This window comes from Lagopus leucura, unplaced genomic scaffold (assembly GCF_019238085.1).
Source record: "Lagopus leucura isolate 7727_CA_CO unplaced genomic scaffold, USGS_WTPT01 Super-Scaffold_100001, whole genome shotgun sequence".
Taxonomy (NCBI): Eukaryota; Metazoa; Chordata; class Aves; order Galliformes; family Phasianidae; genus Lagopus; species Lagopus leucura.
The window spans coordinates 49,051,137-49,077,110 of NW_024962262.1; the positions used below are offsets into that span (position 1 = coordinate 49,051,137).

General features: G+C 43.0%; 1 protein-coding gene across 2 annotated transcripts in view; it reads left to right on the forward strand.

The window, feature by feature from the left end:
* GABRA5 (gamma-aminobutyric acid type A receptor subunit alpha5) overlaps nucleotides 1–25,974 on the forward strand; it is a 51,416-nt gene that overhangs the window by 23,164 nt on the left and 2,278 nt on the right. For both annotated transcript variants that reach the window (XM_042867385.1, XM_042867386.1), the window contains exons 5-7: nucleotides 1,129–1,211; nucleotides 19,710–19,853; nucleotides 25,442–25,594. In XM_042867385.1, coding sequence (XP_042723319.1) covers nucleotides 1,129–1,211; nucleotides 19,710–19,853; nucleotides 25,442–25,594 — 380 coding nt within the window. The remainder of the gene's footprint in view (nucleotides 1–1,128; nucleotides 1,212–19,709; nucleotides 19,854–25,441; nucleotides 25,595–25,974) is intronic.

Consider the following 25,974-nt stretch of genomic DNA (forward strand, 5'->3'; position numbering starts at 1 on the left):
AGTGGGAAAGGCATATGTGTATTCTTCATATAAAATGAGAATTGCATCCTCACCATCCCAAGCAAACCATTTGAGACATGCAGGTAGCAAAATGGCCCAATTAAAAATAGATTTTCATTGTGCTATGTACTGCATGCAGCTAGTAAAGTCAGCTTTGGCTCTGTTGATGTATTTTATATCAATAAAAACTAATATATCACGGTGCTCAGAAATGTGCCTCAGGCTTTTATTTGCATTCATCTTGATCTGCCAATCATACAGAACCTCCATAGGATGTCTACCTTTTCTAAGGCTTTTTCTGGCTCAGGAATTCCCCAACAGTAGGGCAGCACTGTTTCCCTAAATGATATGCCAGGCACAGTGTCCCAGCCCTCTTTTCTTGATAGTAATTCACAATACGTAGGACCAAATTGGTCTGCCTCATTTGTTCAGAAACTAACTGTAGTACTATATGCTTAGCTGGGTGGAGTTCCCAGAATATTCATTTTGTTGTGGCAATACAAGGCAGCGAGCATGGAGGCAGGCTGTTTTTTTTTCATTTAAAAAAATACCTATTTGGAGATGCTGTCATAGTCTGTCCTGCAAATGTAGCATTACTAAATTCACATACTTTTCATTTGTTCAAAAGTTATTTGCAGAAGGCAAGCATTGTTCCCCCTTTCGTGTGCAGGGAGTTTGGGGAAAAAAGGATGAATGAGCCTGTTAGACCCTTCTCAGTAGCTAAGATAGGAGAAATCAGTGCTTCTTTGCATCTGTGACACTCCTTTAATCAGAAGTCAGATCCCAGGTTTGGTTGCAGTATCCACAGAAAGCAGATAAGAATAAGGATTGCAGCAGGAGCCCCAGCACAGGCCTTCCTGCACATACAAATAAGAAAGAATGATGTTGCTGAAACTGCTTGCCATTGTAAAAGCCATTGGTGTGGCTGAGCAGTAGATAAGGCCCCAGACACAAGCACAGCACTCCAGCTGCTTTATCTCCCACTCGGGCAGGGGCTGCTATGCTTCAGCGAGAGCCAGGAGCTGCCAGGAAAAGCTCGCTTGTGTTGGTGCTCATGTATTACTGCGACAGGCCTGAATAGGAAGGCGTTGACAGAAACTGATGGGTTTTCTTTTTACTCCCCCACAGACTGACCATCTCTGCTGAGTGTCCCATGCAACTTGAAGATTTCCCCATGGACGCACACGCCTGCCCATTAAAATTTGGAAGCTGTAAGTTATCTTCTCAAGTGAGATCCAGAAAATTCCCCGTCTGGCTTTTTGTGTTCAGTGGTACTTTGTACAAGTCCTTTGCACTTCTCTTACTCCTCTCCTTTTAATACCACATGTATTCTGTGTCCTTCCTGGTCAGCTGAGAGCATATGGGTGGTGTGCACCCATACCGAGGGCAGAAGCCAGCCTATACATCCAGTACTGGATGTGGACAGATAAGTTGATGACTGCAGTTTTGCTTTTGTAGAAAAATGGAGCATTCATTGGAAAAGATCAGATTGTGCTGTTACGGTACTCACATGAATCAGACTGCAGTGCAGTATGTGCATTGTGTATATTAACAGAGAGCTAGAACACTGAAAGAGAAAATATCTCTCCATTTGGTTTTAATAAATCCAATCCTGTATCTTGTTTCATGATTTAGTGTACACTTATATTTGTGTATATGTACACATTATTCTAAATTGTATGCGGAACAATGATTTTTCTTCAGTTCCAAGCCTCTAATCCACCATGCTGGTTCCTTGCCAGAAGCTTACTTTAAAAATAACCTCAGAGGATCAGATGGTTATATTTAAATACAAAGCTCTTAATTAAAGTACGGATGAGGCTACTAGAATAGGCATTTTTTATTTCAGTAATCAAATGAGAGGTTCCAGGTGCAATCAGTGTCTCTAAAGACTTTTGAAAATTACCCAGCAAGGCGTTTTGCTTGTCCCTGAAGCCACCTAGCTGCAGCATTTTTCAGTGTTTTTTCAGTCATACCAATTTAGAGCCACTAATCCTACCAAGATTAAGCTTTGCCTTTATCTTCTGTATCTGCACTGGTTTAATACTGGCTATGCATTGTCTTCTTTTGATCATACTAAGAAGTAAAAACACTGCTTACAGTAATGATTACCAAATTACCTAACTTAGGATGAACTGCTTTCCCCTCCTTCTTGCAATCCAGATAAACTCAGTGCTGTCTAAACAGCCACCAGTATTTTGCAAGGTTACTGTCAGTTCAGTGTGTCTTTTACCTTGGCAATGTTAAGTTATTGAAAGGCCAGTACAGATCTGGAGGTATAATATTCCTTTGCATTCAACTTAAAAAAAAAAAAATTACACGCAAACCATGCATTGCATTCCAAACTTGAAAATGGGAAAGATTCTCACAGAAAAGTGTGATTATTTGTGTATAGGGTTAAACCAAAGCTACTGGGGAAAAAAAAAAAAAAAAGAGAAGAAGAAGAAGATCTCCTTCCTGCTGTTACATGTTATGTATTGTACTAGCAATATTATCTCATTGGAAAGATTAAAATTTTTTTTATTAGACACATGAAGGTTGACTGATTTCAGTTTGTGCTATGTTCTGCACTCAGTATACAATCCAAGTTTATTTTATAAGCTACTGGAAGTTATCTTTAAGGTCTTTTGCAGTGTCTGGACATGGAGCCTTTGCTGGTCCACACTGACAGTCTCTGCAGTAAGTAAATACATAGAAACAGGCTATCAATAGTCTTTCAGCCTTGGGAATATCTGTTATTGATCTGACAGCTCAAGACTTTATTGTAATGTAATATGCAGATGTTTGCACAAGTATCAGCCAAGAAGTCAGAGTTTATTGAATTAGCCCAGCTGTATTTGAGGAGAGTACAGTACTAATTTCCTATTTCCATCATTGCAGGTTTGCATTAAGTCATCTACAAGATAAAAATGCAGGGATGTATTATACACGAGCACAGGCCCTTCTTCAGCTTTTCTCCTTATTTTTCCCCAAAGGATTGATTTTCAATGGTTTTCTTTCCAAGAAGGATTTTGAAAAGCTTCAGTGGCTAGCATCAAATGGCTAGCCAGTAGGGTGAAGTGGAGAGGCGTGCTCACTGGTCAGTGGGTGGGAGTTCAGGGCAGCAGAATAAAGTGGCCAACATAGGATGGCTACACAGGGAAAGGGGTTTAGGGGAGTGTCAGTGCATCAGCACAGGTGGGAACAGGTTGCTATAATTCTTCAAGCAAAAAGAAAAAAGTCCCGACATTTCCTTCAATATTAAAGAGTAGGAGTGATAATCTTCCTCACAGAAATAAAGGTAAATGTTGATTTCTTATATCCCATTTCACTGGGGTTTGCTATATTAAAATATAGGAGATTTTATGGTCTGAAGCAGCATTATATGTGATGAGAATATTTTGCAGAAATAACTTAAAGCAAGGTCAAATACAGAAAAGGAGATATAATGGTATGTATGCGCACATACTCCCAACCTAGATGGCTGCTGGGCAGTTCACATACCAACTACAGAAGTAATATCTCTACGTGCTGTTTCAACTTGATGATCTTGAAGGTCTTTCCAACCTAGATCATTCTATGATTCTATTCCCTGTGAAATGTCGTGAAATGATACGCTTGCCAGAGGCCAGAAGTTAAGGACAACTACTAATGAACTGAATGGAGAAAATTTTAGATGTCTTCTGCTTTCTGTAGAGTTCCCCAGTGCTTGAAGGTGGCCAGCCCAAGCCTGCAGTGTGGTACATGATTGCTATTCCTCCAGGCTTGTGCCCCTGCTGGAGCTAGGGCTACCTGTAAAGCCACCCTGTAGGGATCTCATTTAGAGCTGGTGAGCTGGGCACGATGTGTGAGGGCCAGAGCTTTTCAAGGAAGCCCCTCTGTCCCTCAGTCAGGGTGCTGATGGGATGGCCGTGGCAGTCTGTTCTCTGCGTCACAGCAGCTTGGCATGGGTGTTAGTTTCTTCAAAATAAACTTCCCATGGTAATTTTAGCACTGACCTGCACTCTGAGTAAATTTGCAGGCCAAACAGGATCTAGTGGCACTTCCTGGCAACTGCCATGTTTTCACAAGCTGCATCTTAGACTGGAGAAGTTCCTCCTTACCCCCAAGCTATTTTTGGTGTGGGAAGGAGGAATTAGATAAGACAGAAAGGGCATTAAAGCTAGGAAGCTTTAATGTTTCACCTCTTCCACTGAGAGGCCTTAAGAGTACATTAAAGGTATGGTTGAGTGTGGTCTCTGAATGCCCATGTGTCACTGGGGAGGTAAGCATCATTATCTCCAGGGCAGCTGAGGCAGAGAAGTTAATTGACTTTTCGTAAGGCCACACAGCAAATCAATGTCAGAAAAAGGATTAGACTCAACTTCTTTGGTTGGAGGGACAGATGTCTAATCCACTAGACCATGAAGGCCTCCGCCCAGGCAACTGACTTAACTCCTAAATCTCATTTTACTCATGTGTTAATTATATCAGTTTTACCTAGCTTTCAGGGTTCCCCTGAAGATGAATTAGTTATTTGCTATTAGTGAACTGGTGATTTGACAATGTCAGATATTGGAAAGGATAATCTATTTATGGCAACGGTATATTGAAGGCACCCTGTCGGAACACATAGATCTTGTACTGAGGAATGGATATTTGCATGAATCTACTGTCCACTAGCCACTTAGTGGGGAAAAAAAAGTAGAAATCATACTCTTTTTAGAGTAAGTGGAAATTCTAATGAATATTCTGAAAATAATGAGATTCCCCCTGGCTCGCAAGTAGTGCTGTGGAAAAACAGGCCTGGCTTTTATTCCTGATGAATTTCATTTGGCTATGCAGATGGAGAAGATTGATCACTGTAGATTGCACTGAGAGTTTGCAGACTGTGAGAAAACAGTGCTAAGTAAAATTTATGGCTTCTGAAGAAAGACATTAACGCGGTTTATGTACATCTTCTCTTCTAACAGCTCAAACTGAGTCATGTTGACTTCTGCAGCTTTTGGTAGGGGAAGGGGCACAGGCTATTTCTGTGGCAGAAAACACTCAGACTGTTTTTCTCTGAGGTGGCTGAACTTGGAGTAGTGAACAGACAGAAGCTTCACCATTACCCCAGGTTTTTATTGTAGCAGTGAACTAGAGCTAGTAAGATTCTTTCTGTTCACAGACAGTCCATGTACCTACAGACACAGAGAAATTTCTCCAAAAAAGTTTTTTAAGGAACTTCCACCAGTGTTGAAGTTTCTCCATGATGCTCATAATAGCTCTGAGGTGAAAGCACCTGCAGGGTGTTTCTTGATTTTATGCTTCCCCAGACTGAATCTGTGAGACGGCAGGAGAACTGCATATGTGGAGGGACAACTCCAAAACAGATTGCAGGAAACAGACTCAGATTCCATTTTAGTAAAACATGATAGCATTGTTTTCAGCTTCACAAAATATGTGAATAATTAAATGCGGCTTGCTCAGTAAAATCTCAGGTAAAGAGATTTAATTTTGCTTGTTTAGCTAATAAATCGCAATAGTCAAGCCTAAACTGATTTTTCATACATCCCGTAGAATTGATGGAGAACTTGGAGACCACCTAATAGAAATTTCTATTATTTGCTTCTAGATTCCTTGAAACTGTGGACACGTGACTCTTGTGGGGGCTGTTTCAAAAAATCAGAAGGTTTTGATACGTAAACTCATGGCTGAAGCATACTCACAAAATCATAGGATACCACAAGAGCTGCCAGGCTTCCCCAAATCTGCTGTGGCTCTTATCTGTTGCAGGCATAGAAATGCACTGCTCCAGAATGAGCAGAGTAGTTGGTCTTGTATTGAAAGCTGTGCATTGATAGCAGAGCCTTGTAAAATGGGTGGGGCGGGTCTGATACGATTTTAGTTAGACAGTGACATGGCAGTTAGTTGTCTAGACTCCTTTTATGGCCACTGAAAGGAAGTAAGTACTTTGGTAGCGCAGCTCATTAGAACTATTTTTGATGACTCCCTAAGGGTGAGATGAATCAGATTTTAGAATTTCCTATTTCTCTGCAATACTATCTCAGATATAGATAAGAGACTTAGAAATCCATTTTTCTCTGCATAGCTAGCTCAGAATTAGATACATCTGTTGCACATTGTTCCGAAGAACTAGTTCCTGGAGATTAGTTAGGTGTTGCATATGTTCGTGGTGAGCTGTTCTCTCTAGGTATGGGATAGCATTTTATTCCCATTCTTTCAAGGGAGTTAAAAATCAAAATTCGAAACTAAAAGCTCTTCTGTATGAAGGTAACTTCACTATTTCTGCAAGTATCTTATTTGAGCTTTGTATTTCTCCTACGTTGAGGGGGTAGGTTATACCAGCAATTACTTCTGTATCCTCACAGGTGCCGCAGCACAGCCTGTACTCAATTTAAATGTGCATCTGTAGCAACACAGTCACATCCTCAGTTGACATTTTGAGCAGTCCGTGCTGCCAGCAGCTTCACCCTTGTGTTCTGTCCCAAACTGTGTGAAGCAGTGCAGCCTGAAGCTCCCGAAGGGCAGGAGACTGAGGGAGCATGGTGCTTAAAAGGAAACACTGTAATATTTGTGTATTTCAGAAATCTAAGAAGCTTTTCTCAAGAGAAATCTGTGAAAAGCTGGGCCTGGGCTGTGAGATTCATGTTTCTGTGGCAGTTATTATTATGGGACACCATCATGAAGCACAACTTAACCAATAAAGAGGTCTCTAACTTCTTACTTACTTCTTACTACTTACTACTTACTTGTCCTGGGTTGAAAAGTACCACAATGATCATCTAGTTTCAACCCCCTGCTATGTGCAGGGTCACCAACCAGCAGACCAGGTTGCCCAGAGCCATATCCAGCCTGGCCTTGAATGCCTCCAGGGATGGGGCATCCACAGCCTCCTTGGGCAACCTGTTCAGTGCATCACCACTCTCTGTGTGAAAAACTTCCTCCTAATGACTAACCTAAATCTCACCTGTCTCAGTTTAAAACCATTGCCCCTTGTCCTATCACTGTCCACCCTCATAAATAGCCGTTCCCCCTCCTGATTATATACTCCCTTGAAGTATTGGAAGGCTACAATGAGATCTCCCTGGAGCCTTCTCTTCTCCAAGCTAAACAAGCCCAGTTCCCTCAACCTTTCTTCATAGGAGAGGTGCTCCAGCCCTCTGATCATCTTAGCGGTTCTAAGTCATCAAAGTCATATCTTTTAGAGTGACAAAAGTGAAAAAGGCCCTTTCTAAAAACTCCCTAAAATTATCAGGTCAGTCAGCTTTCCTCCACCTGTAGGATTGGGACTTTGCAGAAAATGCTGGAGAGACTATGCTAGTTTCCTCCTAAGCGATTGCAATCATCGTCATTAATTTGTTTTTCAGAGCCTTTGTCTTACATTCTAAGGCCTGCACTGCGAGAATTTTAAAAATACATTAAAAATTCAGCATTTGCTACCATCCCATCCTCTGGGTGCGATTGCTTTCCTGTGAAATACTGCCTGGTTTTGGATCAGTGACTTCCTATTCTTTGTGATCATCTGTTCAGAAGCCGGTAGCTTTTCCCCTTAGGTTCATAATAGAGTTGAAAAGAGAGGTCAGAAAGAACAATATTCTGAAAAACCTGCGGTCTTCCCACAAATACTGAGCTGCAGCATCCGTGGACTTGGCTCCCTTCCAGCCCAGAGGGCCACTAGGATCATGGTTAATAAAACTGGTTTTTGTATTGGTAAGGTGTGCTTCCCTGGGGCTCCTTTTTAGAAGGAAAAAGCTTTACCGGCATTGGCTTTGAGCTCAAGAAATAAAAAGTTCAGGCAGGGAAGCAGCTGGTGTGGAGATACACAGCAGCGTTTTTATCTTGCCTGAAAGAGGTCTAGACACTGTTGTGGCGGAGCAGCATGGAGATTCAGGTGCTTTGCTGTTGGTACGAACATCAGCATGTACTTCCCACTCTGGAGATTTCAGGCTATATTTAAAGGCTGTGCAACTGCCTGATTACGGGAAAGCCGTGATTCAAATTGAGTTGTCAGCAGTGGAAAATAACATGCAGATACTCTCTGCTTCATTGGCTTAAGGCATCTGTAGCTCACAAATGATCCTTGGGTGCAAACCTGCTAAGATATTACGTGGCCCGTAATGCCCCAGAAAGCACACTGAGGGCTTACAGTTGCTGACTATGGATCACGGGTTTATGCCACTGGCAAGTGGGATATTATCTGTAAATGGAACAAATGGATAAATACTACACTACTGCTTTACAAGGCAGGTTTTTAATGGCTGTTGCTTTCCAAGGTGGCCATTTCCATGGCTTGTAAATATTTCATAAATGCTTCCGAAGTCATTCTCACGGTACTGATGTGAGGCAGGTTGGTCTCCACTGCCTGCGTTTTGCAGGTGGGGATGGTGTAGGCAAAGAGCAATTACAGTCTCTTCTGAGCAAAGATAGAGTGGTTCATTACCTGCTTTTATTGCCTCTGTCGTTATGGGTCCCTGGGTTCAATTAGAGTCTCCCAGCGCTAGTGCACTACACTGATGACAAAATGACTTGCATATGGTTTTGGGGAAAGAAAGAGAAAAAGCTGCAAGACACTGCTGAAAATTTGGTTTCTGGCAGCTCTTTTCTGACATCTTGGTCTCTCATCAACCATCAGTCCTCCCTCCAAATTGCCGAGTCCATTTCAGCCTCATCCCCTGTACCGAAAGCTAGGTTAGCCCAGACTGCAGTGTAGTGCAAGCTGCAGTTTAAGCTCAGCAAGTTTCTTCAAAAGAAGTTGTTTGTGCTGCACTTGGTGAAGAAATTAAAAAGGGAATGCCTGAAGGGTTGGCTCTTTTTGCCCGTTCCCACACCATGTCCACTGAAAGTCCGCTCACGTCCGGCCTGTACTACCAGCTAGCTGCTTTGCTGAAGGCATCCAGTATTAAATCTGTCAGCAGAGATGGGATACTTCTCTTCTAAGTTTGTATTTACAGCTGAGCTAACCACTCTCACCCTCTTATGGTCAGGGGGAGAGGAGCAGATATTTTTAAGCTCAGGTTAATCTCCTCCTAAAGCAGATGACTAAAATAGGTCAGCTGATGGCTGTAGATAAAGAAATGTGCACTTGTGTACAGGGAAGACAAATAGCTGAGTGCCTTTGGGCCCAGGTCTCTGTGGGCAGGAGGAAAAGGTTCCCAAAGAAGGGACATTTTAGTGCGGTGACAGACAAAACACAAAATGGCAGTTCCTCTGATAAGGACAGGCTCCTGATGGAAAGGGCTTTTTTACCCTTTTTACCACTGAGGCAGCTTGAACCGGTGGCCTCGAGCAGTTCTGTGCTCATTAACAAAATGCTCCTTTTGTACTCCATAAGAAGGGAAATGAAAAAGCCTTGGTGATACACAAGTGAGAGGTGCAGGGACGGGGAAGGAAGAGAGAGCCTGCAGCAACCCCCTTCGAGGCTACTCTGTGACACCCCCCATAGCAGCCTATATTCACAGGCTGAAAAGGCTAAAGTCTCTTACTGAAGGTCAACCTCCATCTTAGTGTTGGGCACAAAAATGGAAGGTGTACTGCTCTCTCTGCACACCAGCATTCATTTTTGGGACTGCAGATATCATGTATTCTGCACTACTGACCTGAAGAGCCCTGGAGCAAACACTGCTTTTCAGAGTTACGAGTAGCCTCACATGCCTGATGTTTTCAATCATACTGCAGCACGGGATGGTATATAGAATAGCAATACGCTTTCTAAAGGGTCGACTCTCAGAACTCAGGAAAACCCAGCTAAGTTTGAGTCTTCAGGCTATCAGCAGAGGATGGAAATGGGAGGATCTTTTTTCTGATGTCAGAGACTTGGGAGTTTTCCCACTTCTGAAATTTACATGACTGCAGCATCAGCATAGGGAATAAGTTCTGGTGACTGATCTCTGAGCAGTGTTAAAGTGACTGAATAATAATATTTCAACCTACTGCCTCCGCCTGCCTACTGATTATACATGCACACAGTGTTATTAGTGTAGCAGTACTTCTGAGAGATGTAAATGTCTTCATTAAGGGATTGGCTTCAGAAAAAAAGGGTGTATATTTAGTTCTGCAGGTAGTTCCAATTTTTGATGGTTGATCTCAGATCGTACGGGTTCATAAATGGTGATGTTCTCAATAGTAGATCAGTAGATGTGCTACTTATGATGGGAGGGGTCCTTGGTACCACTGATGGCAGTGGGAAGAACTGTCATTCATTGTGATGAAGTCATGGTTTCACTCGGTGAAGTTAGATTTGGCCAAAACCACCATGTTTTTGAAAGCACCCTTCAAAACAAGATCAAACTGAATCTTCTCTAAAATTCACTCCGTTTTTCTCAAAGGAAACCTTGGTGATGTTCCTGGAGAGCTGACTGCATTATGTTTGCTGATATTAAGTGTCAGCTTGCAAAATGAGCAGACCACTGCAACAGAGATTGCTTACAGAGTAAGGTACTGTGCAGTGTGAGTAATGGTGTCAGTTACACTTTGGAGAATACTTTTATTTGCTTAGCAAAAAATAAATTAAATCTCTAGCATCGTCCTCATGACTGTGCTGTTTTATCTAATGAAGCAGTTAATACACCTGCCTAATACCACGACTGCAAATTCAGAGTTCATTAAGTGTTACTACAGCACTCAGAGTAGTTGGCCAATTTGGAATTACCATATGCCTGGCATACAAATACCTGCGTAGGGTCAGGGAGGTCCCAGGATATTTTAAATGTTTAATTGTCATCCCAGCGCATGTTGCTGCTCTGTTGCTGTAGTCCTCTTGCAATAGGTTTTTATACCAGCCAGGAGAAAAATAAAAGAAGGCATCAGGGCCTTCTTTTGACCCCTTCTATATGAAAGACAGTTGTGTAGTCACCATTACTTGTGGTGCTAGTTCTAGACTGAGACAGCTGCCAATAAATTCAAAAATAAAGGAAGATATTGTAAGTACTGAGGGCAGTGAGAGGAAGAAACGGGTTGGAAGGCAGTAGGCAAAAGAAGGAAGACATCACTTGCTCCAGATGAGAGCAGCCACTTTGGGAAGATAACCTGGTGCCTCAGAGCAACTGGGCGTACAGCAGCCCCACTGCAGTTCCTGTGTAGTCACCCCTTTCAGCCCACCTAAGGCAGCATCCCACAGCAAAGTGTGGCACAATTCCATTGTCCTGACCTGCCTGTCTGCTGCCTTTCGAGATGCTCCAGGGCATCCCAGCGTGATGTTTTCTCTGTTTGCTTCTTTCTTTCTCTGATTGGAGCCGGAGGGCCAGTTCTCCCAGGGCACACAGCTCTGGTTGTTATGCTGTGCATGGTTTTTAGCCCAGGTACATGCACTGTCAGATTTCACTACAAGGCATCAATTCGCTGTTGCAATCTCTGCTTAGGGAACATCTGCACCACTCAGACTGCTGCCCCGTTGCTGTGTGGGCACGCAGGATGGGCAGTGAATCATCAGAGTTGCCAGCGGTGGTGGCAAATGTGCACACCTCTCAGAGGGGCAGTGCTCCAATGGCCAAACTGTGCCTCCACAATGATCCGGGAGGGAAATTGTGTGCTGCTCTGCACAGCTGCTAGCTCAGAGCTATTCTTAAGCTGTGTAATAGCATCCTGTGAGGGTACTGTGCCTGAGTGAATTATCACTGCAACTGTTTGTTAGTATTCATATTACATTCATAATTGGTATGCCTGTGATTTAGTGTACCAGCTTGCAAATAGCTAATTCATTGTATTAAAGCAGTCACTAGCCTTGCCTCTGCTAATCATGAATCACACCTTCAAAATTACAAAGTTTCTTTCAGTCAAAGTCATGAGGAATTTTTTTTTCCTTTTCATTATGATTTGGAGCTCTAAATAGGGTCACATTTAGAGTTTTCCCCTCTGAACTGGAAGTTCTAGAATTAAACAGTACTTGCTTTGAAAAGCTGGAGGAACATCATAAAACCCGCTGTCTCAAAATGAATTTCACAGTCGTCTTCAGTTGTGTATTTCTCACCACCTTGTGGGTACAGTCAGTGTTTCCATTTAATTTCCAAGCCACAGATATTTCTGTCACATTCCTATTCCCACCTTTTCCAGAGGTGACTTATAAATTGCATTCTGAAACAAAGTCATTTCTATCTATCTTAGGGCCTTATTTTTTTTAGTAATGATCAGTAAAGGTATGTTACTGTTTCTCAGTAATGAAGTCCCTTGAGACCTGTCTAGCACATTTCTGAAGACATCCTATTCTATTCCCTGTGGAATGTGAAAAGAAAACTGAATAAAACTTTGCATTGGGAAAACATATAAAATACTGCCCATATTATCAAATTATGTCTTTATTGTAAATTTAGGAATGACAGAAACAGTGATCATTTTAGTAAGGCTGAACTTCTTACTGACTGTTTTACAGCGGATAGTGTCCTATTATCTTTTCTCACTGGCTTCACACAAGAATTGCTTTAAGTCCATGATAGTAATTTTCTCCTCTTTTGTTTCATCTAGGTGATACTGTGTCATTCCAAAAAATATTTCATTCTGAATTCTTCAGTTTTTCTTACATTTGGAACAGCTGTTCCAAGCTCCTGATCTTAGTGGAATGAGTTCAGGTGCAGGACCACAAATATGATTTAAAGGCTAGAGCATCTTTCATATGGTGAAAGACTGAGAAAGATGGAAGTGAGAAAGCTGGGAAAACCTAGAGGGGAGAAGGCTCAGGGGGCTTATTCCATCTGTGTAAATACATGATGAGGGGAAATGAAAACGAAGGAGCAGGGCTCTTCTCGGTGGTGCCCAGAGACAAGACGAGACAACGAGCACTAATTTGAAAAGGTGGAATTCTGTCAGAACACAAGAAAACTCATTTTTACTGTAATCATGGTCAAACAGTAGAACAAGCTGCTCAGGATGGTTGTTAAGTCTCCATCCTTGAAGACAGTCAAAAGCTGTGTGAACATGGTCCTGGACAGCTGGCTGGAGGTGGCCCTACTTGAGCAGAGGCTGGACTGGATGATCTTGAAGTTCCTTCCAACCTCAACCATTCTAGGGTTCTATGTGATTCCAATTTATAATCCTTTGTATTTATATATGTTATGCTTCATGTCTGTGACACAAATTCAGATAATTTGTGCTGTTAAGATGCTCATGGTAGTTTAAATAGTCAGTCTTAATTTCGATGATTTCAGGTCTCTAACTTAATTTCTGTGACCCTCAAATTCCTTTGAGAATAGTGGAATTTATCACTACACTATGAAAAATTCTTGATTTTAGGCTCTTAATCATTGAATATGTGAATACACATATCTTAGTATTTTAGTATTAAATTTATCTCAATAGCTTACTTTTTTAAAAAAACCTATTTCCCCCAAATCCAGACTATGCGTATTTAGCACTGTCTTGCTGTTTTTATATTTAAAATTACATTTTTACTAGGTTTCTTCCTATAGAGTGCATGGAGTCCTCATTTGTACATCAATTCATTCTTACCAACTTAATGTAAATGGAAATTCCAATTATAGAGTTCAAATCTAGCCTCAGTTGTATAGACACAAGCACTGACAGATGCTGTATAATAAAGTAAAAAGTGTTCATGCTCAAGCCAGAAGAAACCCAGCCTGAATCTTAGAATTCAAGCTGATACATTATGGCTTATCAGCAGTACTGTTTTACTCCCTGCAGAAGTCATTGTCAGACTGTAAATCTGAATCTCTACCAAGTTATCTAAGAGTCTCTAAAAGAGTCAAGCACATAGACAGATCATAGAATCACAGAATGGCCTGGGTTGAAAAGGACCACAATGACCATCTGGTTTCAACCCCCTGCTATGTGCAGGGTCACCAACCAGCAGACCAGGCTGCCCAGAGCCACATCCAGCCTGGCCTTGGATGCCTCCAGGGATGGGGCATCCACAGCCTCCTTGGGCAACCTGTTCCAGTGCATCACCACCTCTGTGTGAAAAACTTCCTCCTAATGACTAACCTAAACCTCCCCTGTCTCAGTTTAAAACCATTGCCCCTTGTCCTATCACTATCCACCCTCATAAACAGCTGTTCCCCCTCCTGATTGTATGCTCCCTTGAAGTATTGGAAGGCCACAGTGAGGTCTCCCCGGAACCTTAAGGACCTAAGAAATGGTGTCCTATGTGGAAAGCTGATACAGGAGAAGTCTCCCTGTTCGTGGGTTGCTCATTTAATGTATGGGGGGTCCTGTGCACCTCACGCTGCTTCATTCATAAGAATGAGCATCTGAATATTTCCTTTTTATCCTCTTAGAATCCTTTCTGTAATGTTTTACCAAAACTGTAGCAGAAAGACCTTGAAAGGAAACAATGAATCAACATGAGCAGTTGTCTCAAAGTGGCTGTTTCAGTTCATATATAATTAATCCAAGTGAAAACAAGGCAGCCTGCATTGCCAAGATGAACGGCAGGATTCTTCTAGTTCTTATCAACTGGCTGCTTGGCTTTGTTACGCTGGTTCCTCCCTGTGGTTGTGGTTGCTCACCTGCCCTCTGTTCACAGGTGTAAGAAGGACCAATTGCTGTTTGCCTTGCCAGGCATATGAGAGTAGGAAGATAGCAGAGTGTGTGAGAGAACAGGAAAGTAGGGCTTTATGGGTTTTATATTTCTGTTGGGCGTTAGAGTGGAGAAAAATAGATCCACTCGTGAGTAAACAGATATGAGAAGAAATGACTTCATTTCATCATTCTGTTAGGTGATAAGTCTGCAGCCATTTATCAAATGCCCACTAGAAATAAATGTCTCCTGCCATTTTCTTGCTTCTAATTATATCACACCTCTGTACATTTTCACTTGTTCATCTAAACTGGTTCCTTTTTGTCTTTTGAAAGAGTGAGCTTAGGCAAGAAAAAAAAATTGAATGAGGCATCTGACTTTCTTTGGCAAGCCAGCAAAATAATGGTAAAGAACACTAAATTAATTATTGGATTTATAATAACAGAAGAAGCTCACTTTCTCAAATTAGAGTGAAAGTCAAACAGCCTCACTTGTATGTTCAGTGGCTTTGAATTTGGGTTTGCTTTTACGACAATACCAGCAGTGTTCTTCCAGTTTTCTAACCCAAAGCATTTACTACACTTTCCTGTCACTCTCTGGGTGTCTCCTTGCTCCCCTGTGTGCACCATGTAAAGGTGGTGAGGACCTTATTCCCTGCTCAGCAGTAAACCTTTCCTGTAACCCTAGAAATCAGGAGCTGAGATTTGTCATTTAGAAATTGAAAACCTACCAGAGCTTTACTTAAACAGAGGGAGGTTTTTACACAGTTTGGTATGACAGTGAATAATGCCATCTCTCCATTAGCAACAGCTCTATCCCAAAAGCCACATGACATTATTCGAGACTACTCCCACACATTCAGCTTTCAATATGACTGTGCCTAATTATACTGCATGGGTAACCAGAAGCAGGGTTGGAGCTTCTGGTAGGCAAGTTTAGGATAACTAGAGTTTGATGGCAAAGTATGGCAGAAGGTAGGAAGACACATACCTAGTACAAGGACACAGCTACCAAAGATTTATATACATGACCAGAAAAGATATGATCAAGGTTCAGCTGCCACACCAAGGGATTTAGGGTAGCCTATTCCTGTCAGAGCTATAACTTTCTCACAAGGGTACTTATGGACTGAGGGGGTGGCTGCATCTTTTACATTCACATTCTTCTTTTGGCATTTTCTCAATTCTTCTCTTTCTCACAAGGAAGCTCAGATTCTCATAGCCTGGCCCAGAGTGAGGAAAGGAGGCGTTAAGCCAAAAATCCTATACTACAGCCTTTTAAAAGACAGACTTTGTTTTCTTTACAGTTGCAAAGAAGATAGATGGAGAGGTCATGTGCATGATCCTGTCTAACAGATTATCTATAGACAGCTTCCCTTTCCTGCTGTGATTTCAGAAGAAGCCAGCCTCACAAAGCATTGTGTGTGGGGTCAGGCCTGTCTGCATGCATTTGGGTGCTTCCTGGCTTCTGAATTACAGATATATATATATATATATATATATTTTTTTTTTTTTAAAGGAGGAGGTGCTAAGCTACTCCAGGGCAGGAGCCTCCAGGCTTGCACTCAGACGTGTGAAGCACCCAGTAAAGGCTGCAGTTTGAAGCAGACACTGTTTTAGGACAGTCAAAGATAGGCAGAGCTAAAAAATAAAGCGTCTGAATACTTTTTAAGCCTCACAAGCACATGTCCCAACGTGGTCTTACTTTCGATGGAATTTGGTTACAGGGCTTTCACCAGGAAGTGTCTCATTGAGCTTGTGTGTCATTGGCAGAAAACTGGACAAATTTTCCCTGAGATGCTCACAGTAGCAGTGAACTCCTGATGTGAGATACATATGGATGATACCAGCAAAAAGTCCAGCATCCTTTTTAGCATGGGAAGTGATATAGGTAAAAATAAAATTCTCTGGGAATCCCTGTCTGTCTACACAAATCCAACATTTACAGGGGCTTTCAACATATGACCAACATATACTAGACAAGCACTTAAAAATAGAGTATTCTGCAGCAGTTTCTTGAAGTGACCCATCCACTTGTACATCTCCAAAGCAATCTTTGGAATTATTTACAGAATGCTATGAACTTGTAATCATCTCTGAGATGGGGAGGGTATCTCATGTCTTAAGGGAAAGGTGAAATTCCATCACTTTTTGTTATGCAAATATTTTGCAGTAGGGAAGAAATTCCTTTGTAGCCTTTCAAAACAGATCATGAGATATAATTACAGTAATTTTACTGCACAGCTACAAATACAAGCACATGAAAGGCGTGTGGGCAGTCCTGCATGGCTGCATGGCTAATAAGGATGGAGGATTCATAGATGCTCAGCTACCAAAGGTTGGATCGACTCCAGTCGCAAACACAGCAGCAACAAGCTACTGTCAGAGATACGATGAAAAAGATCTCATCCCATCTTTATATTTCTAGTGACAGTAATCTATAATCTTGGAAGGTTATCCTCTGTTTAATTCCCCCACCCTTCCCCTACCAGGAAATTGTGTCCTATTCTTTCAGTGCCTGAATTTTTCTTTTCCTTTTGTCAGTAGTATGAGTTTTCCCTGTTCTTGGTTTCTTTTATGTGTACAAGTATTTATACTTGGCGATTGAGTCACATCTCAGCCTCTTGTCAGTGAGCTAAATAAGTTGAGCTCCTTAAGCTTCAAATCTTAAGACCTGTTCCCAGGCCCTGGAGGTACTTGTAACCCTCTTTTGAACTCTTTTTCTTGCTGTCCTTATTATTTCCATATCTTTTGGAGGTGTGAATGAGAACGTGAGATTAGGTGTAAAAGGTCAGACCAAAGATGTATCCAGACTAGAGTCCTTCCTCTGCTAGCACTTCCTAAAGATTGCTAGGGAAGATTACTGAATGGAAAAAAATTACCAAATGGAAAAAATGCTTTCCTCCCTGATACCTACTCGAGTATCCAAGTGATCTGCAGCTCATTGTGCTGCGAATGCTCTTAGCTTGATTCAGGATCACTTCCTATTTTCTATTTCATGTTCATAGCATCATAGAGTGACTTGGATTGGAAGGGACCTCAGAGATCATCTAGGGAGATAAACTCCCTATCGTGGGTAGGGCTGCCACCACCAGATCAGGCTGCACAGGGCCCCATCCAACCTGGACTTGAATGTTTCCGTGGGTGGTACATCTACAGGCTCTCTGGGCAGCCTGTGCTGGGGCGTCACTGCCCTCTCAGTGGAAAATTTCCCCAACATATCACAGAATCACAGAATCACCCGGGTTGGAAGGGACCCCAAGGATCATGTAGTTCCAACCCCCCTGCCTAGCAGGGCCACCAAACATACACATTCAGATCAGGTTGCCCAGGACCCCGTCCAACCTGGCCTTAAACACGTCCAAGGACGGGGCATCCACAACCTCCCTGGGCAGCCCGTTCCAGGGCCTAACCACTCTCCTAGTAAAGAACTTCCCCCTAACATCCAACCTAAATCTTCCCTCCTTCAACTTAAAACCATTTCCCCTAGTCCTGCTGTTATCAGCCCTTTTGAAGAGTTTACTCCCCTCCTGGGTGTAGGTTCCCTTCAGGTATTGATAGGCTGCAATGAGGTCACCCCGCAGCCTTCTCTTCTCCAGGCTGAACAAGCCCAACTCCCTCAGCCTGTCCTCATAGGGGAGGTGCTCCAGCCCCCTGATCATCTTAGTCGCCCTCCTCTGGACCCTTTCCAAAATCTCAATGTCTTTCTTGTACTGAACATCTAATCTAAATCTTCGCACTTCTAGTTTAAAACTGTTCGCCCTTGTCCTATCGCTATCAGACCATGTACAGAGTTGATTTCCCTCCTGTTTATAAGCTCCCTTTAAGTACTGGAAGATCGTATGAATCCAGGGACTGCCTTAGCATGTTTTTTTTTTTTCCCCATTACAGTGCATCAGTAACTTACATTAAACTGCTCTCTGGGAAAATTTTTAAGTCCTTAAGGGAATCACAGCTTTCTATGACAGCTTACTGACTCCGGCAACCAAAAACAACAGTGCTGGAGATAGTGCTTAGTACACAAGACCCTTCAAACTAGCCACTTGCCCATGCCTTTCAGGTTCTTATCTGGAAAAGCACTGCATATTATCTCCCACACAGGTTGTGTTGAACATGAGTTTTTCTAGAAGAAACATTCTGCACTCCCAACTTGCTAGTTAGAGTTGCAGAAGGTGAGATATTTGTGTTGGACTCCTTCCAACCCTGTCTGCATTTCAACTCCCGCTGGGAAAGTAATCCTTGCTTTCCAAGAGGTCCATGCAGTGGGCTCCAGCCTTGTATAATATGTCTGCAGCAAAGTTACCCGACAGCTTTCAGTGATCACGGTGCTCTGAAAAGTGCCAGATCTACTTGATTAAATATAAGTATGCAGTCAGCTCCTGGATTTTTTTTTTTTTTTTTTTGAAACACCATCATCTTGAAAAGGAAAATAAAACAAAAAACATTGTTGACAATATTTCTGAAAGAAAGCTGAAATTCTTTCATAACAGCATAATTACTCCAGGTGTTAGGGCTTTAAAAATAACAGCACTACTACTGAGGAAGGAATGAGTTGGCAGTCCTAAGGCTGCCTTTATTTCCAAGGACTTCCAAGTGGGTGAAATCTTGTCATGTTTGCATCTCCAGGGATGCAGGTGTACTCCCCCCCATCACCAATCTACTTCTCTCCTCCATGCTGTCCCACTCCTACGTACTTTCTCTGGACTGCAGACATGCACGCACACACACAGCGGCACAAGCAGACATCCTAGCATTTTTCATTCACAGGCAGACCCTAAGCACAGGACGTAGCTCCTCCTCTGTATGTCCTTATCCCAAGCCAGCACACGCAGCAGACCCTGTGCTTGTCCTGTCACAAAGCGCATCTTGTCCTGAAGATGAGGCTCTGAAATTCCCCCTTGTCCAGACCCTGTAGGTGCATGAGTGCTTTTGAGGGGGAGCTTCAGCAGATGCCTTTTGCTGGGGTTTAGGAGCAGACAGCTAGCTGAGAATGTCTGAGCTGCTCTGAGCTGCTGGAGTGTTTGTGATGGATTATATTTATACTTCTACTGGTTCAGCCTTTGACAAACCATCCTATGCATCTGTTATATTAGAAGGCTTCAATCTAATATTTTTTGAGCTTGGCATATGGAAACATGATTATGTCATCTTTATTTGTTTTTATCCATTCAGTCTCACTCCTCCATTCTTCCCTCTCCCCACCATCTATCATTTAAAGATCCACTAAAACATTACATGATGGGCTTTACTCATCACTGTCTATTTTTCCCCTGTGTCAACAGACGCTTACCCCAATTCTGAAGTGATCTATGTGTGGACCAACAGCACCACAACCTCTGTGGTTGTGGCTGAAGACGGTTCCCGACTTAACCAATACCACCTGATGGGACAAACTGTGGGAACTGAGAACATCAGTACCAGTACAGGTGGGCAAGATATTTCCGAGGACAATGGGGATGTGTTTGTAGAACATAGGATCCTGGGGAGAACAGGACAGGTTCCTGGCTTCCTGGCAGTGGCGTTACAATGGAGAGGGCTGCATGCTGACTGTGAGGCCCTTCACCAGGTTGGAGAGCCCTGCAGCCCCCGCTGTTTATGAGGAACACTGGGAATGCTGTAAGCAGCCAGTTGGCAGCTGCCTTTGCCCAGTCTTGCCAGCACTATTGCTGGAGTGCTTCCCTGGGGGAGGAACCACCCACAGGCAAACACCACCTACGCACTTGATCCGTTTCAATCATCGCTTTAGAGAGATTTGCCTGATGAGGCCAATGCGGGGGGGAGAGGGAATGGAGGGCAGGTGGTGGCAGTGGCGTGGCCATGCTGCGTGTCTGGGGACCCCGTGGCAGCAGGAGGGGAGAGCCAACCCTGAGGATTCCCGTTCCCTGCCCAGCTGGATGTGGAGGCGCCAGATGTGGCAGCATTAGAGAGGCAAAGAAGGCTTAATCCTGGCCTGGGCACCCACGTGAGCTGCCCCCCTGCTTCGTAAGGCTCCCATGCAAGGGCAGCCCTGGGCCTGGGGGAGTCGAGGCTGGAACAGGCATCACGTGGACCTCATAAGACGGAGGCTTAAACAAGTTACACAATGCATTAGTCTACTGCAAGATCTGGGTGGAGCGGGGGGCACCCTGCAGCCAAGAGAAGTGCAGTTAGCACTGGGAAAGCCAGTCAAATTGCCTGGTGTCTTCTGGAGATGCATCTCATCTCTGGTCGAAAATGGTGAGCTCTGAGTGAGGGCAGGACTGTAGAGGATGAAGTGTAAATTAGATTAAGAACCCGTTACTGTCCATGGAAAATTTAGTTGTGAAAACAGGCAGGACTACGCTCACACACAAAGTTAGTGGAATTAAAGCATCAAGGTGCATAACACTTTCTGCTCAAACTGTCCCAACGTGCCCAATAAAGAGAGAGCAGCCAAGTTTGCAGCTTGCTTTTTGAGCATAAAACAAAGCTGAGGAAAACTTCTCTCAGGCAGCTTGAAACAGAACTACCATGAAACAGAACCATCACCTCCATCTTTCAGAGCTTATTCCTTCCTTTTTCCCTATTCAGAAGTCACGGAGCTATTGCTAAAACAGATTCCGAAAGACAACAGACACGTGTAGACAGAGTCAGGGCAGGCACCGTGTAGAAAAAGGACAAATAAATAATGCTCTCTCCAGTTAAAAAGCAAAGAAAGACACATTTTTCCTTACCAGTTTACCATCATGGCCGCGTTGTTCTCTGGAATGAATGGCAGCTCCCCTCTTGCCTTCATCATGGCCAAGAAAAAGATCCAGAGGACGTAGCGAGGCATCTCCTACAAGCTTGTCCTGCTCCTCAGAGCAAGAAAACAACCCAGCCCTGGCAGTGCCTGCTCCAGTGTGTCAGCTCCAGGACCCCGCCAGCGCGCAGCTTTGCCTGTGGGAGCTCCCAGTACTCCACAGCCCACGGGTATGGGGCACTCTTCAGACAAAGCCCGAAGTTTCTGCCTGGTAGCCTCTTCCCTCCTGTATCCTAAGATTTAGGCTAATAAATGCTTGTTTTCCGACGTCAAGATTTTATATTAATGTCCTGGGTTGCATCTGGGCTGACTGGATTCTGATTGCAGGGTGGATCACAAAGAGCAGGACACAGATTGTAACCGGGGATTAGCAAAATACAAAAATCCGATTTTGCACAGGGAAAGCATCAGTCAGCAGTGGATTTTCTGGACTTCATCAAGCTCGTGGTAGGCCAGTAATCAGGGTTACTTGTGAAGGGCTATCTGAGACATTTCTTCCTTCTATTGCATTGTTGAACTTAAAAAACAAAATAGTTGCTGCATAAATCTCACTGGTGGGATCTTTTATGGTTTTGTTTGTTTGTTTGTTTGTTTGTTTGTTTTTTGACACCCAAGTCAAACTGCATGGCCTTAGCAGTTGCATAGGTGAAATATTTGCATATGTCACAAGATGTTTGTGCTTCTCTGTCTAAAAGATTTCTTTTTAAAATGGAAATGCTGGCCCTACACAAGTCTGTTGGGATTGTGCTGATTTTGTACCCAAGCTGTTAAGTTTAGCTGTCTCCTCAGAAAAATATCTTTGCACTCCCAATTCACCAACCAGTTTGGAAATCATGACCACGTTAGTCATGCCACAGAAAATGGCTCTGATATATTCCACCTGTGTGGTGGTTTGTTGAGCTAACATCCCCAAATATTATTCCCCCTGAGATGATATTTGTCGTCTCACACTGCTTCCAGCAGTCCCAACATCTGCTGTGTCCTGCTGTTGCAGTGCTGAAAACACTTTGGGTCCATGTGGATCCTGCTGGTGTCTGCAAATGATTGCCCAGTTCTGTTCCCCAGATCCAGAATTTCTCATCACTCACTTAGGTTCTGCAGTGCCATAAAACAAAACAAAAACCCACTCCTTTCTTTTCTGCCAGCTGGAGCCCAGGCTATGAAATATCCAAAGCCTAAACAATAAAAGAAGCATTCAGCCCTTCATTCTGCGCTGAACAGTTTGATTTTTCCTTGAGATGAAGGTTTCATGTGCAGCACTATCAAAACAGCACAGGCATCTCTTGAGGACCAAAATGTTCTGGATGTCAGTGTGGACAGGGACTGCTATGTCACAGACCTGGTGTTGGGGTCATGCCAGAACAGTTGTTGGTACACCTGAGCCTAGGCAGATAAGGTAAACAAACAAACCGAGGGGCTGGCCTATTTTTGTTAAAAAAAAAAAACCATTGAATTGCAGCACAGTGATGTTGGAAGAATGCAGGAAAGATCCTGAACGTTTGTAAGCACCATCTCCAGAACTCCATCGCCTGGATACTGAAAAGCCATTGCAGCAGCTTTTAAAGGCAGCACAGTAGCAGAGCTCTGTGAAGAAATGCTTCATTCTTGAGCTTTTCATCAGTGCTAGATTTGTTATTAGAGTTGTTTTGGCAGTGGTGAATGGACTCTATCAGGTGCAGTATTTTCATCTAAACGTGCTGCACAAACCTATAATAAAAAATTAGCTCTTGCTCAAGAAAGCTTATGGTCTAAGAATAAACTGCGGCCTTACAGAAGTAGGAGGGAGCTTTGCCACAGAGCCAGGATTTTATTCTCCATAAACAAAAGGCGAACTCAGGCAACTTCTAGAATTGCTTTAAGCAGTGGTCCCAGGACTTAAAAAAACAGCTGTGGGGTTTTTGCCAGCCCCAGGTCTGCTGGGGGAGACATCCTTCATCCTTCATGGAGGCATTCTAGAGACAGCATGGAAAATAGAAGATGGCAGTTGGGAGAAGAGGAAACACAAAATCAGGTGATATCATTATTTCAGTGGAGACAAGAGCTCTGGTAGGTTAAAGAACATGATAAGGTGAGAATCAGCCACAGAAGATGGTCAAAATGCAAGTGCTTATTTTCTGCATTTTTAAAAAGGAAAATATGAATCCTGTTGCTCTGGTGAAGCTGTGTAGATTTACTTTATTCCAGCTCGGAAAGCATGCTGTCAAAATCAATAATGCACATTGTCACTCCTTAGTGAGCAGGGAGAATGGGACTCACACACATCACAGCGCAGCAGCAGCTCAGAAGCAGATTACCGGCACGTAGATCCTGCTGCTCCTGGTATATTTTTTTGGTAATCCATAAACTGAATGCTCCTAAATAAAGAACAAGTGGGGTTTCTCCTGAGTCTGAGGTATGTTCAGCGTCCCCGGTTCAAAATTACACCAAATGAAAGGGAATTAGACATCACTTCATGAGGATTTTCTCCTCAGTTTCACAGCATCCCCTGTCCATCTCCACATCCCTCATCAGGGAAACGTTTCACCAGAAAATCAGACTTCAGAAGAAAGCCATAAGACAGAGATAGGCTGGCAGGTAAGGCAGCCTGTGCTATCCCGGTCTTTCAGCCTAAAATCCTCAGCATGAATCAGTTTGTAAACTTCATGCAGAACAGATCTGAGCACCTCAGGCAGCTATACCTGCATAAAACCTCTCACTGTAGACCTATTGTCCATTAATTAGCCGTATTGTCACTTAGCAGTAATCTGCCAAATCTAACCACTTAGCAGTGCTGGCTGCAACTCACTGCAATTCACTCTGTAGAATCAGTCTGTTATGTATTTTCCTGTAGGGGCTGATCTATGGAGGATAACAGCCTATTCTTGCAACAAGAGGTTATAGCCAATCATTTAGCTTAAGTAGTTAAGGTCTGCATTCAGCTCATTCTTTAGAAAATATGAAATACACACCCCAGAATTTCCAGGATCTGAAAAATTGGTAAGTCAAAAGGTTGTTTTGTTTTGTTTTGTTTTACTCTCACAGTGCAATATACATTTTGGTGTGGACATTCCTCTGATTTGTCAGTATCCAGCTGAAAAATGCATGCTTTTAGATTAATTTGATGTCAGTATGAGTGGAGATCTGCTACGGCCTGGAGGAGTTTGATTGGCTTTTTTGATTGGCTTTTATTCTTATATTTGATTTTAACTCCCATTTTTCCAGAAAAAATGGGAGAGCTGCTCTCAGTATGCTGCTCTCAGATAGCAAGATTTTGGCTTTGGGGAGCTGTTACCATCAATGAAAAGCCTTCAGTAACAAATATGTGGTTTCACAGGAACAGTCTGAAAGAACTGCTTGAGTTGTTTTTTTTTTCTGAACCGTAAGGGAAGGTGACAGCTGGTCTATCTGCTTCAGAGTGCATTTTTTGAGGATTGTATTGAAATTCAAAGGGCCTGACAAAAGCCTGATTAAGGCAATGCTGTGAATTTGGCATATAAAAAAGACATGGAATTTAGCGCTGCTGTAGCAGCTTTTAGCGAATTCCCCCCTGCAGTCAGTATAATATTAATTGCACAAGAGAACAAGACATGGCACAACATCTGTCCAGAAAGAGATTATCTTTCCAAGAGCTAAAGCATAACAAATTCCAGGAAAACTCCATGCACCAGAGGGTTGGTTTTGTTTTTGTTTGTGTTTCTAGAGGAACGGTTTAATGGCTTTGAAAATTCCAAGCGACAATATCAGTATCAATGGGCAAAGCATCTTGCAGCACCAACATTAGGACAGTCACACAGTCACTAAAGTATGGGGCATGGGGAATGTCGGGATCCAAGCGATGGGTCGGCATTAACAGTTCCCTAATGAGGTTAAGTCCTGCTGCTAAATCAGGTTTCTAAGTGTAGGAGGCCTTAATCGTTCTGACAGGACAGTTTGTGGGACCAAGTCAGAGCAAGGCAAGAGTGAGGCACTGTCAGCAATCCAGATTTGTCATGCCTATCAACACCAGGGCATGACAGGTACATGAAAGTATGGCAGGTTTTTGGTGCAGTAGTCATTAGTTGCTGTCTTCTGCTTTTGGGGACTGAATGTGAAGAGCAGCAGTATGTAGCAGCACCTCTGTCTCTTGGTATGGCACAGGACTGACATCCAGGCATTTTTCATGCAGTTAAGACTGGCTGAATGGTAGCCTCACAATGGGAGAAAGGGGGAGCTGCTGAAAACCTCAAATCAGTAAGCCTGCTTTACTTTAGCATGTATGCATTTTTCTTCCCCTAGGCGAATACACCATAATGACAGCACATTTTCATCTGAAAAGAAAAATCGGTTATTTTGTCATCCAGACATACCTTCCCTGCATTATGACTGTGATCTTATCACAAGTGTCGTTTTGGCTGAACAGAGAATCTGTCCCTGCTCGGACCGTCTTTGGTGAGTACCTCGCCCTCTTGCAGCATGGGTAAGGAAGGGGCTTGTTTGTGGAAGTGATCTTCTATAACAAACCCACAGTGCTTATTTTTGCTTGCAGTGTTGTAGGTGTTCCTGTGTTCTCTTCCAGTTTAAACTCAAAATCAATTTCAAAAAAGTGTGGGCTTTTTGGTAAAATTGTGACAGAAATCGCACTGTAATCAGTTCTGTGAAGGCTGAGGATGGAAGACTGAAGGAACAGATTGTTGTGATTTGTGGGTTCTTCTGTCCTACTCAGATAAAATATGTGATGGTTTAGAACAAAAAGCCATACACATTATGATAGTGCATACTCTAGTCTAAACAGATTTCACTTCAAAACATTGTGTTTATCTGTGTTTCAA